Source organism: Saimiri boliviensis, chromosome 14 (genome assembly GCF_048565385.1).
Source record: "Saimiri boliviensis isolate mSaiBol1 chromosome 14, mSaiBol1.pri, whole genome shotgun sequence".
In the NCBI taxonomy this organism is placed as follows: domain Eukaryota; kingdom Metazoa; phylum Chordata; class Mammalia; order Primates; family Cebidae; genus Saimiri; species Saimiri boliviensis.
The window spans coordinates 8,145,792-8,168,634 of NC_133462.1; the positions used below are offsets into that span (position 1 = coordinate 8,145,792).

A 22,843-nucleotide genomic window follows, 5' to 3' on the forward strand; every position below is an offset into this window, starting at 1 on the left:
GGAGGGGGGACACGCAGAGGGAACAGGACGGACTCCCTGCACCACCGGGAAGTGGCAGTCATGGAGACCATCTCCAAGTGTCACGAAGCTGAAGCACAGATGGGCCCTAACGCTAGTAACAGCCCGGTTGACAGTGGCTGAACAGGTGACTTTTCTCATAAGCAGCAGCTGGAAGGGCAGACTCAGCGCACAGCTCTGCAGTCCCTTCCACCTTGGTTATGTCCGGGAAGTGTTCCCGCGCAGCTACCAGGTCGCAGCCACAGCCCTGAGCACCCCATCTTCACTCCACTCCTCCAAAACCCCCAGTCAGGCCGGGCGATGTAGCCCACGCTTGTAATCCCAGCACTTTGGGAGGTCGAGGCAGGCAAATCACCTGAGGTCAGGAGTTCGAGACCAGCCTGGTCAACATGACACCCCGCCTCTACCCAAAATACAAAAATCCGCCGGGTGTGGTGGCGCACACCTGTAGTCCCATCTACTTGGGAGGCTGAGACAGGAGAATTGCTTGAACCCGGGAGGCAGAGGCTGCAGTGACCCAAGATCTGCCACTGCACTCCAGCCTGGGTGACAAGAGCAGGACTCCATCTCATAAAACAAACAAATCAAATCAGGCAACTCAGGGAGCCCTGCCTCCACAAGCCCCAATCATTCACCCTAGACCCTGCTGAGCCACAATCCCCACCAAGGTCGGAGCCCACGTGGCAGCTTCCCCCAACTAACATGAAGCCAACTGCACAAGAGAAGTGTCAGTTTAATGAAGCCAGCTTATCAGGAGGGCGGCGGCGGCCGGGGGCGGAACGCACCCGCCCCCTCGCAGGTGTCCCTGGCCTCCTGCGCGGGCTAAAGTGCCTGTGCAGAGCGAGGCTGCCTGGCGGGGTTAGGAGTCGGCGCCGTCGTCCTCCTCCTCCGGCAGGATCTCCAGGCTGCTGTCGGGCTGCGGGGCTGTGTCCGCGGGGGGCGGCGGGGAGGGCACAGCCCGGGTGGGCGACAGCGGCAGGGGAGACACGGTGGGCGAGGGGCTGTGGGGCTCTGCGGGCTGCGCCAGCCCCAGGATCTCCTGCACGTTGTGGGGCAGCTCCTAGAGGCGCGGGGCGAGGGCGGCGAAAAGCAGAAGGTGACGGTGAGATAGGGGCGGGGTTCGGGAGGGGGCGCTGCGGGGCGGGCCGGCACTCACGGGGCAGGCGGTCAGCTGGCGGTGCAGGGCCTCGGCGCGCGTCAGCACGTCCTCCACGCTCAGCTTCATAGTCAGCTCGTTGATGTGCTGCGGGAGGGGGTGGGTCAGGCGCCAGCCAGCACTCAGCCACCTCCGCCCGAGCGCCCACTCTGTGCCTCGTGCTGGGGAACAATGAAGACACACCGGGCTGGCCCTCTGGGGGCTCGGAGGCGCGCTGGGGGCTGGGGGAGTCATGCTTCTTAGGCCTCCGGGAGCATTCGGAGCACGTACTGGGGGAAGGCAGGTCCCCACCCACCTGCCCTGTGAGGACCTTGCTGGGAGCAGGCAAGGGATGGGGCGAGAGAGAAACCCAGGCGGCCGCACCCCGGCGGCGCTCTCAGCTAACCAGGCTTTCAATAATCCCACACTGAGCACCTGCTCCCCGCGGGTACTGCGGCCCTGGACGCGCCCAGCTCCGGGTGGGCGGGGGGCGGAGGTAGGGGTGGAGGGAGCGGGGGCGGGAGGGAGCCGGCGCCTCACCTTCAGGATCTCATTGGAGCCGAAGCCGGACAGCATGAGGGTGTCCCGCTCCATGTCTAGGATGGCGCAGGCCACCAGCAGGTGCAGATTGGGGCCAGGGAGCCCTGTCCAGAGTACCTGGGGGTGCGGGACAGAGGGAGGGAGGGGTCATGGCCCAGCCTGGGCCTGAGGTCCCACCAGGGTCTGCCCCTCTCCGCCCAACCTCCCATCCTCTCCCATAGGTGGCAGAGCCCACCCCTTCAGGCCTCCCTCCCACAACTGGCTGGCCCACCTCCCACAGCCGAAGGACATCCAGGAAGGGAAATTCCCTCTTGAACCAGATGAGCAGCCACCGGAAGCAGAAGCAGAGAGAACCAGAGTCCTGGGAATCTGAGGAGGACAGGGAGCCCACTCAGCGCTGTCCAGCGCTGGGACTGAGAGTCTAAGAAGCCATCCTGGCTGGAGGACCCTCCCCAAGTCTAGGCAAGCGACTTATGCCAGGCTTGGGACCCTCGGAGGTAAGGCAGGAGCAGCTCTGAACCCGGACCTTGCCCTCCTTCATCCCACTTTCCAGAAGAAGTGTGTTATACTCCCTCATCTTCCACGGACATGGAAGGGAGGCAGGGTGCCCAGCACACCGGAGAAAACAGACCTCAGTGCCTGCTGCCAGTGAGAACTAAGACAGCTGGCGCTCCTAGATACAAATTTTTATTAGCAAGAATTTAAGCTGAGGGCTGGCTGGGGTGGCTCACGCCCGTAACCCCAGCACTTTGGGAGGCCAAGGTGGGTGGATCACCTAGGTCAGGAGTTCAAGATGGGCCTGGCCAACATGGTGTGAAACCCCATCTCTACTGAAAATACAAAAATTAGCCAGGCACGTGGCGCTTGCCTGTAATCCCAGCTACTTGGGAGGCTGAGGCAGGAGAATCGCTTGAACCTGGGAGGCAGAGGTTGCAGTGGGCCAAGATCAAACCATTGCACTCCAGCCTGGGTGACGGAGCGAGACTCCATCTCAAAAAAAAAAAAAAAAACCCTGCAAAGGACCCGAAACTCCAGCAGGTGAAGTTAAATCAATTCTGCCACATCTTGCAGGTGGACAGAACACCAGGCAGTCAAGAAAAGTGATGTTTGAGAAGACTGAATAACACAGAGGTGGCCTCTCCTTGAGCTCCAGGGAGTGAGGCTCTTCATGACTTGTTATCATCACGATCTGCACTCAAAAAGAATAATGTTATCAACAGCAACTTGAACTTGCTTTTTTCTTTTTTTTTTTTTTTGAGACAGAGGCTCGCTCTGTTGCCCAGGCTGAAGTGCAGTGGTACTTCAGCTCAAGGGATTCTCCTGCCTCAGCCTCCTGAGTAGCTGGGACTACAGGCGTGCGCCAAGCCCAGCTAATTTTTGTATTTTTGGTAGAGATGGGGTTTCACACCACGTTGGCCAGGCTGCTCGCAAACTCCTGACTTCAGGTGTTCCTGATCCACCCACTGTGGCCTCCCAAAGTGCTGGATTACAGGTATGAGCTACCACACCTGGCCTCCCCCCACCCCTACTCTGTTTCCCAGGCTAGGGTGCAGTGGCGCAGTCTCTGCTGAATGCTAACCATCACCTCTGATTCTTGTGCCTCAGCCTCACCAGTAGCTGGGATTACTGACATGTGCCACCATAGCTGGCTAATTTTTTTGTATTTTTAGTAGAGACAGAGTTTTGCTATGTTGCCCAGGCTGGTCTGGAACTCCTGGTCGCAAGTGATCCGCCTGAATGGCCTCCCCGGGTGCTGGGATTACATTGTGCCCAGGCTAACTTTTAAATTTTTTTTTTTTTGTAGTTTCTCAGTTTTTTCTGTTCTCCCAATGTTGCCCAGGCTGGTCTCAAACTCCTTGGCCAAGTGATCCTCCCGCCTCAGTCTCCCAAAGCACTGGGATTACAAGTGTGAACCACCACACCCAGCCTTACTTTTTTTTTCTTCATCCGAATTTCTTGCTTTTTTTTTTTTTTTTTTTTTTTTTGAGACAGAGTTTTGCTCTTGTTACCCAGGCTGGAGTGCAATGGCTTGACCTTGGCTCACTGCAACCTCCTCCGCCTCCTGGGTTCAGGCAATTCTCCTGCCTCAGCCTCCCGAGTAGCTGGGATTACAGGCACGCGCCACCATGCCCAGCTAATGTTTTGTATTTTTAGTAGAGACGGGGTTTCACCATGTTGACCAGGATGGTCTCGATCTCTTGACCTTCTGATCTGCCCGCCTCGGCCTCCCAAAGTGCTGGGATTACAGGCTTGAGCCACCGCACCCGGCATTTCTTGCAGTTTTTACACTGACCAAGTAATGAAGAATGAAAATTATTTTTCCTTTTTTTTTTTTTTTTTTTTGAGACGGAGTTTCGCTCTTGTTACCCGGGCTGGAGTGCAATGGCGCAATCTCGGCTCACCGCAACCTCCGCCTCCTGGGTTCAGGCAATTCTCCTGCCTCAGCCTCCTGAGTTGCTGGGATTACAGGCATGTGCCACCATGCCCAGCTAATTTTTTTGTATCTTTAGTAGAGACGGGGTTTCACCATGTTGACCAGGATGGTCTCGATCTCTTGACCTCGTGATCCACCCGCCTCAGCCTCCCAAAGTGCTGGGATTACAGGCTTGAGCCACCGCGCCCGGCTTTTTTTCCTTTTTTTGAGACAGAGTTTTGCTCTGGCTGCCCAGGCTGGAGTGCAGTGGCACCATTTTGGCTCATAGCAACCTCTGCCTCCCAGGTTCAAGCGATTATCCCGCCTCAGCCTCCTAGACAGCTGGGAATCACAGGCATGCGCCACCACGCCCGGCCAATTTTCTAATTTTAGTAGAGACGGGGTTTCTCCATGTTGGTCAGGCTGGTCTTGAACTCCCGACCTCAGGTGATCTGCCTGCCTCGGCCTCCCAAAGTGCTGGGATTACAGGAGTCAGCCACCGTGCCCGGGTGAAGAATAAAAAACACTAAAGCCAGGATGCAGCCTTAGGGTCCAGAGAACCAGGTTCTGATTCCTGGTTCAAGGTGAGCCACAGTCAGGTGGAGGTAAGAAGTGGCAGGAACGTCCTTATTTCTGTAAAGTACCCAGCAGGTTAAGCCAAAGGTAAAGGCCAAACAGGATGGAGGTGAGCACGAGGGCGGGATGAGCCAGCGTGCCTGCGTGTCTGCATTTGGTGACGTTTTGCTTCAAACAGCAATTCTGCCTCTACGTTCTAGGTTGTGTGGGGATGTTTCTCTTTTTTGGATCAGGACCCCATGTCCAGAACGCCACCTGTGGCTGCTACCAGAGACTTCATCCAGGTCTGTGGCCCCACTGGCTCCTGCCCACCCGCCCGAGAGACATACCCAGGAAGTCACAGAGCGGGGGGTCCAGCACCCTCAGGAGCAGTAGCAGGCACCCAAGCTGCCGCTTCATGGTCTCCTGGCTCTCTTCAAAGTTCCCCTGCTGTGGGATGGAAGCAGGGGAAGGAGGGCAGGCTCCGTGAGGTGCCAGGTCCCTTGACTGCTCCCTGGGCCCGAGTCCCACCCCTGACCCAAGCCTCACCACGAGTTCCATGAAGCCGCAGAAACACCAGAAGGCATCCACCTCGTTCTGAATGACGTAGAGGATCGGGGAGAGCAGGTCACTCATGCCCTGGACGTAGCCTGGGGGGACAAGGGGTCAGGCTACAGCCAGGCCTGCAGCGCTCCCCCGGCTCCCCCGGCCCCGCCCGCCTCTGGCCTGGCGCCCACCGAGGTCAAAGTGGTACATGCAGTAGGTGAGGAGGATGTCATTCAGCAGGCCCAGCCCTGGGTTCTCCGGACCCTCGTAGAACTTGTTGTTCCTGTCAGTGCGGCTCACGTCTCTCTCTGCAGGGACCGGGCGCAGGGTGCAGAGGTGAGAAGAGTAGAGGGGCCTGTCCCTGCTGGCCACAAGGGCCAGCCCCCACCGCTCCTCCTGCCGGCAGCCCCCAGCGCAGCACTCGCTCCAGGAGAAGCAGAGCTGGTTCTAGAAACCATCACTGATGCTCCTGCTTCGAGGCGCCAGGTCTCCTGCGCATCAGCTGGCTATATCCTCCCACAGTGGGGGAAACTTTGCCCAGGGAGGCAAAGTCACTTGCCAAGATCAGTAGGCATCACTGACAGAGCTGAGACTGGGCCCAAGGCAGCCAGCTCCTCTTCCCCGGCCCTTCACGAGCCTTGCTCGCTGGGGACACTCCCCCGCGGTCTGCGCTGCTTCCCTCCCAGATGCCGGCTCCCTGGTCTTGGGAGCCAGGGGGCTCCCTGTATCTCCCCCTCGCACCGGTGCCCGAGGCCCTCCTGCTGTTCCCTGCTCCCATCCACCCCGAGCGCCACCCCTGACACCGACCGATGAGGCTGCGATATCCATGCAGGAGTGAGTTTCTCCGCTCCTGCTCGGGGCTCACAGATTTCCACTGCAGCTTCATTCGGAAATACTCGTCCCTGAGGGGTGGAGGGAAGCGAGATGTGAGACCACCACTCTCTGCGGCACTGGGAGACCTCCCGGCCTGGCGCCACCTCCCTGATCAGCCTTGCAGAGCCCCTCCCTGACCACACAGACCCAAGCAGGTCACCTCATCATTCTTGACACCATCCCTTATGCTTCACCTTCCTACTACACCTGTCACTACATAGAAATCCTTGTGGGCTTTTGGCGACAATCTGTCACACACACACCCCTCCCCACTGCTGGATAGGGTACCAGGGACAGGGAACTGTCCAGCACTGCTGCATCCTTGGAGCCCGGCAGGTACATTACCTACACCAGGAATGAGGAAAGATAGGCCCTCCTTAGGTTATAAAACATGCTGCAAAACTGTGATCATTAAAACCGTATGGCACAGGAATGAAAACGGCAATGGAGACAAGACAGACCATACAGGGGTGAGGACGGGTCTGGCTTGTTCATCGCCATATTCCACAGGCTCAGGGTGGTGCCCAGATACAGTGGGCTCACAACCAGCATCCACAGAACCTGCCCACTGATGCCCTAGGTGGTGCCAGATGTTGTGCCTGGCAGGGCAGGGCCTCCTGAGGACTCACGTTTTCTTGCGTACATGGGCCTTGTGCTCCTCAGCTGTGCCCTCCCAGCTGAGGTACCCCAGGAGAAACTTCCACGCCTCGCGCCGCAGGCCAGGGCTCAGACCCTGGGGATGTGAGGGGACAGGCAGCTCAGTGGGCCCTTGTTCTGGCCCTGGCCCATCCTCCCACCTGCCCTGGCACTCACCCCGGAGAAGATCCGGTTCTTCAGCTCAGGGACCTGCTGCAGGCGGCCCTCGGGGCTCATGTGGCGCATCCACTCCTCCTCTGTGACTGGAGGGCCCCGCTCCACAGTGGGTCGAGGCCCCAGCTCCACCTATGGGTGGAGGGCAAAGGAGCCTGGGGCTCAGTGGGGCAGCTTCAGTCCACCAGCACAGAGCACTTCTTTTTTTTTTTTCTTTTTTTGAGATGGAGTCTGGCTTGGTCGCCCAGGCTGGAGTGCAGTGGCACAATCTCAGCTGGCTTCAGGCTCTGCCTCCTGGGTTTAAGCCATTCTCTTGCCTCAGCCTCCGGAGTTGCTGGGATTACAGGCACGCGCCACCACGCCTGGCTAATTTTTGTATTTTTAGTAGAGACGGGGTTTCACCATGTTGGCCAGGATGGTCTTGATCTCCTGACCTCATGATCCGCCTGCCTCAGGCTCCCAAAGTGCTGAGATTACAGGCGTGAGCCGCCGCGCCCGGCCTCAGAGCACTTCTTAGCTTTTGAATGACTAACGTTCAGGGGCAGGCAGCAGCCTTGCCCTAGGCTGAGCAGCCAAGTCACCCCCCAGTTAGGAGGGGTGCCCCAATAATAAGAGCAAGCAGGTGCCCACTGTGCATGGCAGAGCCGTCCTTATGCACCTGGAGGCGGTCCCATTACCATCCCCGGTTTACCAAGGAGGAAACTGAGACCCAGCGAAATGAAGGCATGTGTCCAGGAGACACAGCCGGAGCTGACAGGGAGGGTCCACTCACTACTCACACAGGAAATGACCTCGAACCCAGGCTCAGGCTCATCGTCCGGCGGCGGGGGAAGGTCAGAGGAGGCTCCCTCGGGCTGCGGCTGCAGGGCACCCCGGAAGAAGTTGGTCACTCGGGAAAAGCTGCTAAAGGTGGTGGAGTAGGGATCCTGGAGGAAGCGCTGGGGGCGAGGCCAAAGGGAGGTCACGGCCCACCCCTTCTTGTCCCTCCCTGCCCACACCCACCAGGCCTGGTGCCCGGGACACTCACAGACACCACATTGGAGCTGTCCTGGTCAAAGAGCTGCAGGTGGTGGAAGGAGGTGGACAGGGCAGAGGAGTCGTGGGGGAAGACAAGGTAGAGGCGGGAGTCCTGCGGGGAGCTGGGAGGCGGGAGGTGACGCACAGGTGACGCACGGGTAGGGGTCCAGTGTCCCAGGCTGGCTGTGCTCGCCCGACATCCCTTCCAGCCACAGCATCCCAACTGCCCCTGGAGAATCCCTCATTTCTGGGGATGCTGTTACAGGGGGACCAGAGCTGGATCCGAGGTGGGCACATGACTCAGGCCTGGTCGATGAGGGACTTTCACCTTCTGGATCAGGGTGACTGACTCAGGGACAAGCCAATGAGAGGCAGCTCTGGGACCTTGTTGGAAGGTGGGGAAAGAGGTGCTTTCTATCCGGTGGGGTTGTTAGTCCAGGGATGCTGGGGTCCCAGAGAATGACAAACTCAGAGGGAAAAAGGGTAACTGTTTCCTGGGTCCTGTCTGAAATCAACACTCCCCTTTGATTTCTCAGTTACGTGTCCACTCTCTTTGCTTTCCAATAAATCAGTGCGAGTTGTGTTTCTTTCACAGCTGCAAGGGATCACGCAGCAGCCAGGAAGGGCTGGGCGCAGTTAAAGGCTCAGCCCTGGGAAAGAGCTCACCTGGCCAACAGCAGGTAGCGGCTGAGGACACGGAGCAGGGCACGGGTGCCCCCGCGGTGGAAGTGCAGAGCAGGTAGGGAGCCTCCGGCCTGGGTCACCAGAACTAGGTAGGCCCAGCTGAGGCCCGGCTTGGAGCGGCGGATGGACTTGAGCTCCCCCAGACTCACCGAGAAGGCCCAGGAGCCCTGGGGGGAGCTGGGCTCTGCACCTAGGGAGACAGCGCCATGCCGGGGGAGGTGTGGGAGGCCAGAGCCGGCCTTATCAACCTCACCCCAGGATGTCCCTTCGGCACAGGTATCTCCTGAAGGCCCCGCCACCAGCCACCCCCTGGCCTCTGGCCTCACATTCCTCGGAAGCACAAAAGAGTTCAGATGCGAAGAGAGCCCAGTGGACATATGCCTGTTCCAGAACCTTCCTAGGCACCCCCTGACCTGCAGGGTAAGGACCTATTCCTCAACCTGGCACTTGAGGCCCCTCAAGTCGGTCCCCTTTCCCCGCCTATCTTACCTCCAACCCTTCTTCACTCCAAATCCCACACCTGAGCCACAACAAAGTCCAGCGGCTCCCTAAACACACCGGGGCCGCCTGCCTCTGACATGCACGGGCTACTCTCTCTGCCAGAAGAGAAAACTCTCAAGTGCCCCTCAGCACCAAGCTCTGGCATCACCTCTTCCCGGACGGGGTCTCCATTCCCCAGAGGGGCCATGTGCTTTCTCTAGATGTCCCCTGAACCCTGTGTCACCCCAGGATGGTGCAAATCACCCTGAGTGGCTACGTCTGTTGCCCCCACAGCCTCGAACCTCAGAGGCACGCTTCGCTGGGGGCACCCACAGCCAACCCGGGAGCCCAATAGGATGAGCAGGGTTGCAACATCAGAGACACTGGTCATGCTGCCCTGGGCTGGGACGGTCCTGTACCCCCATTGACGTCCATGCTCCTGGGACTGGAAGGTGGTGACTGGTGGCCTTTTTTTTTTTTTTTTTGAGACAGAGTTTCGCTCTTGTTACCCAGGCTGGAGCGCAATGGCGCGACCTCCGCCTCCTGGGTTCGGGCAATTCTCCTGCCTCAGCCTCCTGAGTAGCTGGGATTACAGGCATGTGCCACCATGCCCAGCTAATTTTTTGTATTTCTAGTAGAGATGGGGTTTCACCATGTTGACCAGGTTGGTCTCGATCTGTTGACCTCGTGATCCACCAGCCTCGGCCTCCCAAAGTGCTGGGATTACAGGCGTGAGCCACCGCGCCCGGCCGACTGGTGGCCTTCTTGACTGTGGGCAGCAGAGCCCATGGGGCCATGACCACTGAGAGCAAGATATGTCATACCTGGCCCACACGCCTCCCAAGGGCCACCTCCTCAGCCTACCTCTCGTGGGCTCTGAGTGTCGGGGCTGTGGCCGCACAGTGCTGATGACGGCCCAGTCGGGTTCATAGCCAGGATCAAAGGTGGGTTCCTCCTCAGAAGTGCAGGAGTCACCCCCACTGGAGTCCTTTGGGGAAGAAAGGAGCAGACAGTAAGGGGCTGTGGATTCAGTTTCCAGTTCTGAGCCGTGAGGCTACCCTGGAAGATAGACCCAGTGACCAAAGAGGGAAACTGAGGCACGAAGAAGGTACAGCATTTGCTCAGGGTCACCCAATGCAGCCAGAGAGAGCCAGGACTTGACCCCACATCTCCTGGTGCGTGGGGGAGGTCCATGCGACATGGCAGGTGGCTCTGCAGTCAGACTGTAGAGTGCTGAACGTACACTGCTGGTACTCATTAGGACAATACAAAACAAAACCACGGTAAGATACCACTTTCCACCTTTGAGATAGTGAAAAAAACTACATTTCCCAGGTTTCCTTGCAGCTAGAATCCGAAACACAAGACAAATTCTACCAACCACAGGCAGGCACACCTGAAAAGCAGAAATGACTTAAGGCAATTTCCAGGTGCCTTGGCCGTGTTTGGCTGTGGAGCAAGGAGGTAAAGACTCATCTTCATCTTCATCCTCCTGCCCTGGGGCAGCATGGGTGTCCAGCTCAGTTTTCTGGTGTCTGGTCACTAGCTCTGTGGTGCTGACTTCCTGACCCTAGATGGAACTCAACAGCTCCAATGGAGGTCTCATTCCCCACAAAAAAAAACCCTCTACAGGCTGGGTGCGGTGGCTCATGCCTGTAATTCCAGCACTGTGGGGGGCCGAGGTGGGCAGATCACGAGGTCAAGAGATCGAGACCATCCTGGCCAACATGGAGAAACCCTGTCTCTACTAAAAACACAAAAATTAGCTGGGTGTGGTGGCAGGCGCCTGTAGTCCCAGCTACTTGGGAAGCTGAGGGAGGAGAATCGCTTGAACCCTGGAGGCGGAGGTTGCAGTGAGCCAAGATTGCGCCACTGCACTCCAGCCTGGCAACGGAGCGAGACTCCATCTCTTTTAAAACAAACAAAAATAAAACCCTCTCCAGAGGCATCCAACTTCTCCGTGTGCCTTGAAGGCTCTTCTGCTGTCCCTGAAATACCGTCTTGTCTTTTTACATCCTTAGAGTCCCAGCTCAAACATCTGCTCTTCCAGGAAGCGATCTGGAATCAGACTGACTGGATTCAAACCCATGTTCCAACACCTCCTTGGGTTTTCGACCTCATCTACCAGTTTCTCAAAGAGTGAGTAAGGGTGAGGGCTTAGGTCGGTCTGGATCTGACTCATCTCTGGATCCCAGAGTTTCCCAGGTCAGGGCCCAGAGATTAAAGAAGGGGAAGATGAGAGCAGTGATGAAGTGGGTGAGTAGGCTGTCAGGCCCTGTCCTCTGGCACCAGAGGAAATGCCACTCCCCTTCAAGCAACTCGAATCCACAGGTTGAGCTGTCATCTTGCACCCTGGCAGGGATTTCCCAAGAAGCAAATGGAGAGAGGGGTCAGGTGTCCCCAGCATCGTGCACCTCAAGGTCCCTGCTCTTTTTCCTGTAACAGGCATCCTCTGCCCATTTCACAGAAAGGAAGAAACCGAGAAGCAAAGAGTACCCGAGCCCACTAGGGTCACACATGCCCCACAAGTAGGTCTGGGATTGTACTCAGGTCCCCAAAATGACTTCCAACAGTACAGACCTAGAAAAAAGCGAGAGGAGCCAGCGCAGTGGCGAGAGCCTGAGTCCCAGCTACTCGGAAGGCTGAGGCGGGAGGATCACTTGAGCCCTGGAGTTCTGGGCTGTAGTGCACTATGCCGATCGAGTGTCCGCACTAAGTTTGGCATCAATATGGTGACCTCCCAGGAGCGGGGGACCACCAGGTTCCCTAAGGAGGGGTGTATCAGCCCCGGTCCCAAACAGAGAAGGTCAAAACTCCAGTGCTGATCAGTAGTGCAATCGTGCCTGTGTATAGCCACTGCACTCCAGCCTGGGCAACATAGGACACCCTGTCTCTTAAAAGAAAAAAGCGGGCTGGGCGCCGTGGCTCACGCTTGTAATCCCAGCACTTTGGGAGGTCGAGGCGGGCGGATCACCTGAGGTCAGGAGTTCAAGACTAGGCTAACATGGTGAAATCCCGTCTTAAAAAAAAAAAAAAAGCGAGTGGAGAAGGGCAAAGGGAGTGGAGCCTGTGCGACCCGCAGAGACCTACCTTCTTGGAGAAGAGGATTTGAGTAGAATCTCCAGCCTCCTCTACAGGAGCCCAGTGCAGGAGGACGTCATTGTCCTAGGGGAAGGAGGGAGGAGCGGTTAGAGGCGTTCCCTAAACCACATTCCCAAAACTTTCCGCTGCAAATTTCCAAACTTTCCAGGTTTCTACCCTCTGCCTTTCAAAGCCCCGCCCCTCATTCCAGTTCCCACCCCCAGACTTCTTCAGGTCCCTCTGCTGAGCGCCAGATCAAACTCCTCCAGTTGCCGCCTGCATCCCAGAGCGTCTGCATCCCTCTCGGAGCGGGCACGAGCCCTGCTCCCTCCCAGCGCACCTTTTCCACGACACGGATGACACCAGCGATGAGGGAGTCTCGATCCTGATACTTCTTAGCGCTGGTGTGCAGGTACACTCCGCCCTTCTCAAATACCACCTGGGTTGGGGGGAACCAGCGAGATTTGGGGCCCAAGCGAGGGCGACACGCGAGGGGACCGGCCCAGGGGAGCCAATAGGGACGGGCCCCGGGAGGAGCCACCCTCAGGGGGCGGGGCCGGGAGAGCCATTGCCCCGGGACCAGGGCGGGGAGAGCGGTCCAGCCAGCGTTCGGAGGCGGGCGTGCGTTCCGCAGGGGGCGGGGCCCAAGGAGTCGCCTGACCCGGGGGCGGGGCCATGAGAGGGTCTCCCACGGGGTGGTGGACAGGAGGGTGACGGCGCGTTTATGAGAGATCGGTGTTTGCCAAGGCCGTGCCGGACTCTCAGGAGCACGCGCAAGGGCTGAGGGCGGAGCTGACCACTAGACGGAGCGTTTCGCATAGACTGAAGCGAGGGAAAGCGCCCTCAGTGCTTACCCTGTAGCCGGCTCCTTCCATAGCCGCCGCCGAAGGCCCCACTGCCCCGCCTCCCCCTTTTCCGAGTCAGCGTGTTGTCACTTCCGGAGAAAACAGTTCCCCTCCGGGCCGGACAGTGGTAGCGCCCCGACCTGTTCTAGAGCCGGAGTGGGCGAAACCATCTTTCAGAAGGGGGTTATTCCACTAGAACCTCAAGGGCGTATCGGAGTCACGTGGCGCAGACGCCGGAGGTGGAGCTGCCCGCGGAGTGTGCGCAGGCGTAGTGTTCTCCCTCTCGCCACGAAGTAAACAAGTGGGAGGGTCTGAGAGCTGCACCAGCTGGGGCAAGCACGCCTCCAAACGCTGATTTCCTTCTCCATATTGTATGCTGGAATCGAAGCCAAGGAGGTGCCATTTTGCTCGAGGGCACGGCCTAAGCAGGCCGGATGAGGCCATGTTAATGCGGGGCAGTCCCATCTCTGCGTGACAGCGAGGTGCTGGAAGAGCAGAACGGATAAGAGAAGAGGAGGTGAGAGGAGCTGTAGTTGTACACCGCAAGAGGCACTGAGGGATTCGGGATGACGAGATGAAGCCGTCAGTGTCCCCGGAAACGAAGCGGCCCCAGACGAATTTCTGAGTCACCGTCGCGAGAAAGCAGGCTGAGCCGCCATCTTGAAGCCTGGCAAATCTAAGCAAGAAATGCTGTTGTGTTGGATCTTTGCCAGCGTTGTTGCTGAATGTGGGAGCAGGTTGGAGGGAGAGAGAATCCATATACACTATGGGCTAATTAAGCCCAGTCGTCTGCCATGTTGTTAACAGGCACCGATTTCCTCCATTTTTGTCGAAGACGTTTATTGTGGGTGAGGGACGTCAGGTCACTTGCCTTAGTTTACCGTATTCATTAATGAGCATTGAGGGCTGCCATTATTGTTAGGGGCAAATGGAAATACCTAGGCACGAAAACTAAAGCCTGCCTTTCGCCATTTTTCTTATGGGCACGCTGCTGTCGCGATTGCTCACTAGTTCCGACGAAGCCCCTGTGGCCGCCATCTTGATCTCGGGCGGCCCGGATAAGGGAGGCGGAGTATGCGAAGAGGAGGCGGGGTAACTACACGGACGTGACGCAAGGCGCCGCCATGTCTTTTGAGGGCGGCGACGGCGCCGGGCCGGCCATGCTGGCTACGGGCACGTGAGTGGAGGCGGCGTTGTGAACCGCGGTGTGGGGAGGATTTGGCCGTCCAGAGGCAGTGGGGCGCTGGGAGGGCGAGCGACTCACGGGAGGGGTATGGCCTGCATAGATCAGAGGGGAGACGTCGGCCAGCGACCCTTTGCTGAACGCTGGAAGGGGGTCTCCCGTGGGAATCATCCTGTCTGACCTGAGGCAAATCCTAGACAGCCTCACCTTGCGATGTCCAGAACCCCTGGGATCCCTACTTGGGCCGTGGACCAGGTCCACGGGGTCGGGGGACGGCTCGGGGGGCCTCGGGGCGCCCCCTCACCCGTCCAAAGGCGGGACTTCCGGTCCTGGCCTCCGCCTGGGCGGGATTTCCTGTTTTTTTTCCTCGGCCAGTGGATCTTCCCTGGACCCCGGGCGAGGTTGGGCGGTCCCTGGGCAGCCGACCCTGGCCCCAGGCACTCACCCCACCCACGGCTACCGCGTGCACGCTAGGGTTCCTCATATTTTGGGGTGAGGGCACTAAAATTTCGGCGGGGGAGTGGTTCCACCCCTCCCCTTAGCACTCCTCTCTCCCCGAATCCAAGGAGGAGAGCCACATCGTGCCTCCTCCCTCTTGCGGGTAACACGTCCCACCTTCCTCTCATCTCTCCCTGATCTTAAACGAGACTCGTCCATCGGGGCGGGTTCTTCCTCCAACTCTCAGCTCCTTGGAGGAGCCAGGACCTCCTCTAGAAGCTGAAGGGTAAGGAGGGACCCCCAGGTCTTGGCTGCTCTCCTGCCGGGGAACAGACTGCAGGGTGTCCCCGGACCTCGGCAGAAAGGCCTGTGGAAATCGCCCTGTCCTTTTTGCTCATGTCTCCTGAGTTGGAACCCTCACAACCCCCTCACCCCATTTCACTCTTTTCAGTCTCGTGGCTACTCCAAGATTGAGTACAGGGAGGGAGTTTCATCGGGACATTCTCTTCCGGGACCCCCGCTCCCCCTCTTCTCCGCATGTGATTAGGGGCTGGGGGCCCGTGGAAGTGAGAGCCCAGGCCTAGTATGGGCAGGCAGTTGACTTTGGACTAGCCACTTCCTTGCTTTGAGCCTCAGTTTCCTCCTTCATCAGGTGGGAAGGATGTGAGGGGTGTGTTTGAGACATTGGGTACCCCAGTTCAGTGGGGTTTGGGGGCTGGGCAGTCAGCAGTTTCAGCTCCACTCGTGCCCTGTGTAGCTGTGTGCTTTCTGGCCAGTGTCCTAAGTTCTGAGCCTCACTTTGCCATCTAGATTAGGAGATCTGTTTTTGTTTTTTGGTTTTTTTGAGACAGAGTCTTGCTCTGTCGCCCAGGCTTGGAGTGCAGTGGTGCCATCTTGGCTCACTGCAACCTCCTTCTCCAGGTTCAAGCGATGCTTCTGCCACAGCCTCCCAAGTAGCTGGGACTACAGGTGTGCACCACCACATCCAGCTAATTTTTGTATTTTTAGTAGACACCAGGTTTCACCATATTGGCCAGGCTGGTCTTGAACTCCTGACCTCATGATCCACCAGCCTCAGTCTCTCAAAGTGCTGGGACTACAGGTATAAGCCACGGTGCCCGGCCAACATCTGTCCTCCTAAAGGCAGGTAGGATGGCGATCAGGATTTAGAAGAGGCTCTGGATTAGGTCATCGGAGTCCCGGTCCCAGCCCTCCCTCTTCCAGTTGTGGGGCCCTTCAAGGTGCTGACTGTCCCTGGGCCTGAGTTTGTGACTGCAAAGTGGGGTGAGCTGTAGCTGAAGCTCCTGCCTCGTAGCGTAGGTAATAGGGTGGGATGAGAAGGTCGAGCCCATCTTTGGTCCTGGCATGGCTTCTGGGAAGTGCTGGGTGAACCTCTTCCTTCCCTCAGGGCTTTGAACTCCCTGAGTGAGTCAGATAGGAGGTGAGATGCCAGATGTGGAATCCCAGCACTGAATAGGTGCTCAGCAAACACGATCGTGAGTCATAAAGGGCCCGCAGATTTCCTTCCAACCCCAGACTCCCTGCTCCCTTCACCCTGGCGTGCTGGACCACCGCTCTGCCTGAATCCCTGCAGTGACGGTATGCTCACTGCCTCCCCAAGGAGCCTCTTCCGCAGCCCAACAGCTCTGGCTCAGCTTCCCCTTTAACCAGAGTTAAAGGGGAAGAAGATGAGGCACAGAGAGGGCTAGTGAGTGAGAAGTCCAAGGTCACACAGCAGGTTTGTCACAGAGTCAGAGCAAGGACCCAGCCACCCCGCCCTCCATCTTCTCACCGGGTAAGGAGATGCACCCTGCCTTGTCTGCTTGGGACCGACCTGTCCTGTGAACACAAATCCCTTACTTCGGGGGAATTCACAGTCTGATGCAGGAGGCAGCGGGGTACAGCTGTCACGAGCTCAGGTGACATGAGTGCTCATGGAGGAAGCCCAGGGCATTGGATGGGCTCCTGAAGTCATCTGATGCACCCTGGGCGATCAGGGACGACAGAGGACCTGCCACAGCAGTGCTGTAGGAAAAGCCACGTGGATTTCCCCGCACAGAGCAATCCCAGCACCATTTCTTGCCTTTGTTCAGCCCCAACTCTGAGGCTTCAGTCCTGGAACCAGTCAGTTCCCTCTGGAAGGAAGTGTCCTGGGGAGGTGGCCACTCAGACATGGTGGGACCCCCCCCAAGGAGGGGACTGGCTGGATCTAGGGGTGAGGGAAAGTTTCTTCCACCCTAGGGTGAGTGAAGGTTGGTGGGGAACAGAGCACGAGTGATCCAGGTTGGGGGGGTCCATGTTCTCTGAAGGCCATGGAGGCAGGATGGCCCGGGAGCCAGGGATGGCCAGAACACATGGGGCCTCCAGGGCCAGGCTGAGGGCCTGGGACCCTGTCCTGAGGACTGGCAAGGAGTAGCAGGAACTCCAGGTTCAGAAGGACCGCCCCCCACCCCGGGACTTGGGCACCACACTCTGGATGGGACGCCGGGGCAATGGAACAGGGTGGCATCGCCTGTCAGTCAGTGCAAGCCCCATGTGGAATTCCAGATTTTCTAGACTCCATGACAAAAGAGTCAAAGCAGATAATTTTTTTTTTTTTTTTTAAATAGAGACGGGATCTCAACATGTTGCCCAGGCTGATCTCGAACTCCTGGGCTCAGTGATCCGCCTGCCGTGGCCTCCCAAGGTGCTGAGATTGCAGGCGTGAGCCACCGTGCCTGTCTGTTCTGCTTTTTTGTTCTCAGTCTTCAGAATCAGGTGCGCGTTTGCCTCTCAGCATCCTCTCTGCTGCAACTCCCCACCTTTCCAGTACTCCCTGCTCACGTGTGGCTGGCGCTCCAACAGAGGCCAGGGCAGGGAGTAGGGTGGCAGGAGGAATGGGCTGGGGCTGGGGCTGAGGGCTCGCCGGGGTCTGGGCCTGCGAGGGCTGGATGGTGAGAATCGGGGGAGTAGCAGGTTTGGGGAGGACACGCAGCAACCCTGGGACCAGGTGGGTGGAGGGGTGAGTGCCATCCGGGGAACAGGCGGACACCCTGGGTGGGTGGTGGAGGCAGCCAAGCCTCAGCCCGCTCTGTCCTACTCTGGCCGCAGGGCGCGGATGGCATCGGGGCGTCCCGAGGAGCTGTGGGAGGCCGTGGTGGGGGCCGCTGAACGCTTCCGGGCCCGGACTGGCACGGAGCTGGTGCTGCTGACCGCGGCCCCGCCGCCACCGCCCCGCCCGGGTCCCTGTGCCTATGCTGCCCACGGCCGAGGAGCGCTGGCAGAGGCGGCGCGCCGCTGCCTCCACGACATCGCGCTGGCGCACAGGGCTGCCGCCGCCGCCCGGCCTCCCGCACCCCCACCGGCACCACAGCCACCCGACCCCACACCCAGCCCGCCCCAGCCTGCCCTGGCCAGGGAGGACAACGAGGAGGATGAGGATGAGCCCACAGAGACAGAGACCTCCGGGGAGCGGCTGGACGTCGGCGATAACGGAGGTGAGACGGCGGGCGCGGGGGCGGGTGTGGCCCAGCGCTTGGCGAGGTCCCCGCAGGAGGCTTTCCTGGGGTCGAGGGTGGTGGGACCTGCTTAGCGCCGAGTACTTCCGTCGAAGTGCGGTCTCAGGACCCCACAGCCAGACAGGCTTGCCTGGGACTTGCTGTGTGATCTGAAGCCACTCCCTTCCCCACTCTGAGCCTTACTGGTCCTGGAGCCAGCCCTGTGTTGGGAGTGGTGGGCACCGGGACACAGAGCAGACTTGGGCCCTTTCCTCAAGGGGCTCCCGGTCTAGCCAAGGAATTGGGAGTCCCGATGAGGGTTGGCGGCTCTGGAGTAGGGCATGAGTAGAACCAGAGTCATTTCCACAGTGACTGGAAGGCAAGATAGGAGTGAAAGAATTGTCAGGGATGCGGCCGACATCCGAGGAAGCGGGGAGGGTCCATTCAGCTGTTGGTGGGGGGCATTTGGGGGTTGAATCCTTCCAGAGGCTGGGTTGTAACACTAGGGCTTTGAGGAGTGAGTAGGAGTTTGAGCAGTAACTAGGAGGTCCTTGTTTGTTGTTACTACTTTTTTTTTTTTTTTTTTTTGGTCTTTTTGTTTTTTTCCTTTTTGTGGAGAACAGTGTCTCGCTATATTGCCCAGGCAGGTCTCGAACTCCTGGGCTCAAGCTATCCTCCCGCCTCTGCCTCCTTAAGAGCTGGGATTACAGGCATGAGCCACAGCGCCTGGCTTTTGTTATTACTAATGGCCGGCCTCCTACCTGTTGTGGGAGAAAATCCACAGAGGGGGAGGGCAGGCATCCTGGGTTCAAATCCTGGTGGCGTCCCTTAGTGGCCATCGGACCTCCGACAAGTGACTTAACCCCTCTGGGCCTCCAGGTCTCCATTTGTCAACAGAGGTCACGGCCATCCCATATTTCTCTCAGGCTGTATTTTCAGTCCCATCGTCCCGAACAGATGGTAGCGGTTTCCTGTTAGCTACCTTGTGTGCAGCCGAGAAGGTGACAGATGCATAGAGGGTGTGTTTCTGCCGATGACCAGGCAGGTGGCTAGGGGAAGGGTTTTCGAGGTGAAGGAAGTGGGTCTCAGCAGGGAGGCGGGGACCGGGGCCGGGGCCGTGGCTGGGGAGGAGTGCACGCGGAGCGTGGCCAGGCGCCCACTGGCCCGGGCCTCTCACTCACACCATCCACAGGGCTCTTCGTGATGGATGAGGACGCCACCCTCCAGGACCTTCCCCCCTTCTGTGAGTCGGACCCCGAGAGCACAGACGGTCAGTGTCCCAGGCTGGTCCCCTCCCTACCTGGAGGTGGGCGGCTGGCACAAAGACACGGACAGAAGCTGAAACTTCCCCTCGCTTTCAGATGGCAGCCTGAGCGAGGAGACCCCCGCGGGCCCCCCCACCTGCTCAGTCCCCCCGGCCTCAGCCCTGCCCGCACAGCAGTACGCCAAGTCCCTGCCTGTGTCCGTGCCCGTCTGGGCCTTCAGGGAGAAGACGACAGAGGCACGGTCATCCGACGAGGAGAATGGGCCGGTGAGGGGCAGGTGGCGGGAGGTAGGGAGGGCAGCTGGAAGAGCCCTGAGCCGCTTCCTCCAGGAAGCCCTCTGGCATGGATGCTGCTTTCCACCCATAAGCTCACTGAATCCTCCCCTCAAACTCAAGAAGCAAGTTCTTGGGCCCAAGGCTTGCGGTTTTAACGACTGCAGCCTTACCGTGTGTCCTAGTGCCTTACAGAGAAGCCCTCTCCTTTCCAGGAGCGTCTCCATTTATAGCACACTTGCTCTGGGCAAGGCACCGGTACTTTGGCATCCCCTCCAGATGGGGAAACTGAGGCTTGGAGAGTTCAGATCACCTACCATCCCTACCCTGCACATTCCTGGCCCTTTGCAGAATTTGTCCCACCCCCTGGTCCCGTTCATCCCTGTTTGAAGCTCCTGGGCTGGGCTAGCCGGGGGTGGGTCCTCCTCACCCCTCACTGAGGCAGTGAGAGGACATGTGACTTACTTCCCTGAGGGGCAGAGCTGGGACTGGAATCCAGCTGCCTTTCAGGAAGAAGCTGTGGGCTTTGAGGGAGGAGGTCTGGGTCCCACAGTCCCTGCTCTCAGACTCAGTGTCCTCATGTGTAAACCAGCAGTCACAGTGGTCACGTCCTCCCTCCCTCCTTCCTCCACAAGGCAGTGGGCGCTGAAGACCAGGAACCAGGCCCGGTGCAGACAGGGTCTACCTGCTGCTGCTCTCTGTGTTTGGGACTCATGGCAACAGTTCACTGAATGCTCTGGCCTCCCCCTGGTCAGGTCCAGCTCCTGATCTGGGTCTCTGGGTCCCATCTGGCAAGGGGACAGGCCCAGCTCAGGGTGTCAGGGCTGTAGTGGAGGCAGGACTAGGTGCTGGAGCTGCAGGCAGAATGGCAGGACCGCTCCTTGGTGGGGCTGACACAGGGAGGGATCCTTTCTGCACAGCAGTGGCCACATGATACAGCAATAACAGCTGATTATCTCGGCCCTCACAGAGAGATCCTGTTGCCCACCCCATTTCTCAGAAGGGGAGACTGAGGCCTAGGGAAGCAAAACCTCTTGCTCACAGCTAGTTGGCGGCAGAGGTCTGATTGGAACATGACTGAAACCCCAGCCCAGATCCTCAGACATGAGACAGTGCACACAACCTTAAAGGCTAGCAGACAACAGCGTTTCCAATGTGTAGGAGGCAATGTCCCAGGCCAAGAAGGGGAGGGGGAGAGGGGCAGGAAGGCTTCGTGGAGGTGGTGTCTGAACCAGGTAAGAAGTGTTCCTACGCGGAGCAAGACGGGGAAGAGCACTGCTGGCAGTGGGCATCGCTAGGCACAAGCGGCAGGGTGGGGACGTGCAAGGAGTGGGCTTGGGGCCAGGGCGCACGCCCGGGCTGCGTGTGGGTGCAGGGGTGGCCATACCGGCGCTGACCTCGCCCCGTTGCCGTTCCCGCAGCCCTCCTCGCCCGACCTGGACCGTATCGCGGCGAGCATGCGCGCGCTGGTGTTGCGGGAGGCCGAGGACACCCAGGTCTTCGGGGACCTGCCACGGCCGCGGCTTAACACCAGCGACTTTCAGAAGCTGAAGCGGAAATACTGAGGCCCGGGGCAGGAACGTCCCGGGCCGCGTCCGCCCCGCCCCACACTTCCCCGCCCCATGCCCGGGGCCCGCCAAGCCGAGGCCGATCTGGGAGCCCCCCCACCCCCAGGATTGACCCGTCTCTGCCAATCCCCGCTGCCCTTCCGGCCTGCGACTTCCAGCGCCGAGGAGCGGGATATGTCCCTTTTCTCGATTGCATCTGTCGCCTCTCTCTGCCCAGCGACAGATTCCTTCTATTAAGGGATTGGCTCGCTCCGTTCTAATCCCTAAACGGGTCAACTCCGTTGTTTTCTGCCTAGCGACAAGGCCTTTGCTCGCACGGCATTGGCTCCATCCCCTAGTCGCTGAGCAGCTCTTTTTTTTTTTTCGTTGGCTCGGATCTTGTAAAGGGCTTGAGTTCTCCCTCCTGATTAGCTCCAGCTCCCTAGGGGCGTGGCCAAGCCCTCCTGTTCCCCAAATTGGCCTGGGGCCTTCGATTTACGTTCTTCACACTACTGGGGCTAGGGTGGTTTTTGCCCAAGTCCTGACAGCTTGTCCCCTGACCCCCTCAGGGATGGCCCCAAACTGTCCCTGCGTCTGACACCCCCTTTCATTGGTTCCATCCATCGCCACAACAGCCTGCCAATCGAAGCCCGTCCCTGCATCCAGGATGGTACCAGCTCCCGACCCTCGCTCCCCACCTCCACAGGTGCCTTAAAGGGCCCTCGTCCACCCAAGGCGGGGGGCAGGGGGCCTCACTCTCCGGCCCTGGTGTTGGGGAGAGAGTGAGGGGTTGGGGGACCGGCAGTTGGGAAGGGCGCTCTGAGATTAAAGAGTTTTACCTCTGACAGATAAATGTGTTTTGCATTGAACATTTTCTAAAACCGAATTACGGCGTCTGATTATCAGTGTAACAGCTGGGGGCTGGAACTGCTGTGCCTATTTTATTTTTAAATTTTGAGACAGGGTCCCACTGTCGCTCAAGTTCAAGCAATTCTCCTGCCTCAACCTCCCCAGTAGCTGGGAATGCAGGGGCGCGCCACTACCGCCCGGCTAATTTTTGCATTGTTAGTATAAACAGGGTTTCACCATGTCAGCCAGGCTGGTCTCGAACTACTGACCTCAAATGATCCACCACCACCCCTCACCCCCCGTCTGCTTCCCAAAGTGCTGGGATTACAGATGTGACCCACCGCACCTGGCTCTGTGCCCAATTTATAGATACGAAAGGGGGATGGAGACCATTCCAGTCTTGTGTGACCATGGAACCCCCATCTTGAGAGGGTGTGTTGGAGCGAGAGCCCACATATTCACTAGTAAAGCCAGGAACTCCAGCCGGCAGTCTTGTTAAAAGAAGACTGGAGCAGCTGGGCTTGGTGCCTCACGCCTATAAGCCCACGCTCGGAGGCCGCCGCGATCAGCATGGGCAACACAGTGAGACCCCTTCTCAAAGAAAAAATGGCTGGAGGTTACAGAACAGGTGGAACCACGTCCGAAATCAGGACAGGTAAATGTCATCTCCCACCAGACCACCACTGGAAGAATGCTAACACTAAGCAAGACTGGAACAGGTCTTAATACCACCCAGACATTTTAAAAAGTGCTTGTCATGTTGACTCCTTTAATCGTCACAGTAATCCCACGAAATGGAAACGATGATCGCCTTTA

General features: G+C 58.5%; 2 protein-coding genes across 8 annotated transcripts; one reads left to right on the plus strand and one right to left on the minus strand.

Moving 5' to 3' along the window:
• Window positions 1-731: 731 nt before the first annotated feature.
• Window positions 732-13,114, minus strand: TBC1D17 (TBC1 domain family member 17). 2 transcript variants are annotated; one of them, XM_003940370.4, is made up of 17 exons: window positions 13,007-13,114; window positions 12,493-12,591; window positions 12,162-12,236; window positions 9,936-10,059; window positions 8,574-8,781; window positions 7,918-8,029; window positions 7,670-7,828; window positions 6,894-7,022; window positions 6,710-6,813; window positions 6,015-6,109; window positions 5,399-5,515; window positions 5,211-5,311; window positions 5,012-5,111; window positions 1,965-2,062; window positions 1,694-1,810; window positions 1,175-1,261; window positions 732-1,078 (listed from the first exon to the last, which is right to left on the minus strand). In XM_003940370.4, the coding sequence occupies exons 1-17, from the start codon at window positions 13,025-13,027 to the stop codon at window positions 878-880; spliced, it is 1,947 nt and encodes a 648-aa protein (XP_003940419.1). In that variant the 5' UTR covers window positions 13,028-13,114; the 3' UTR covers window positions 732-877. The 2 variants fall into 2 exon arrangements, with proteins under 2 accessions (XP_003940419.1, XP_074242152.1); XM_074386051.1 differs by lacking the exon at window positions 732-1,078 and having other exon boundaries at window positions 1,247-1,335.
• A 93-nt stretch (window positions 13,115-13,207) lies between these two features.
• Window positions 13,208-22,031, plus strand: AKT1S1 (AKT1 substrate 1). Of its 6 annotated transcripts, none has more exons than XM_074386060.1 (6): window positions 13,208-14,174; window positions 17,228-17,375; window positions 17,709-18,094; window positions 19,287-19,364; window positions 19,456-19,625; window positions 21,053-22,031. In XM_074386060.1, the coding sequence occupies exons 3-6, from the start codon at window positions 17,716-17,718 to the stop codon at window positions 21,194-21,196; spliced, it is 771 nt and encodes a 256-aa protein (XP_074242161.1). In that variant the 5' UTR covers window positions 13,208-14,174; window positions 17,228-17,375; window positions 17,709-17,715; the 3' UTR covers window positions 21,197-22,031. The 6 variants fall into 6 exon arrangements, with proteins under 6 accessions (XP_074242161.1, XP_074242160.1, XP_003940423.3 ...); XM_074386059.1 differs by lacking the exon at window positions 17,228-17,375 and having other exon boundaries at window positions 13,208-13,514; window positions 14,009-14,174; XM_074386062.1 differs by lacking the exon at window positions 13,208-14,174 and adding an exon at window positions 14,275-14,672.
• The last annotated feature ends 812 nt before the right edge of the window (window positions 22,032-22,843 follow it).

Coding starts and splice junctions, on each gene's coding strand:
- AKT1S1 (XM_003940374.4), top strand. CDS start 14,122: ATGTCTTTTGAGGGCGGCGACGGCGCCGGGCCGGCCATGCTGGCTACG. Junction 14,175..17,708: donor GCCATGCTGGCTACGGGCAC/GTGAGTGGAGGC, acceptor CTCTGGCCGCAG/GGCGCGGATGGCATCGGGGC. Junction 19,365..19,455: donor GGACCCCGAGAGCACAGACG/GTCAGTGTCCCA, acceptor CCTCGCTTTCAG/ATGGCAGCCTGAGCGAGGAG.
- TBC1D17 (XM_003940370.4), bottom strand. CDS start 13,027: ATGGAAGGAGCCGGCTACAGG. Junction 12,592..13,006: donor TGGAAGGAGCCGGCTACAGG/GTAAGCACTGAG, acceptor CCCCCAACCCAG/GTGGTATTTGAGAAGGGCGG. Junction 6,110..6,709: donor GCCCATGTACGCAAGAAAAC/GTGAGTCCTCAG, acceptor TCCACCCCTCAG/GGACGAGTATTTCCGAATGA.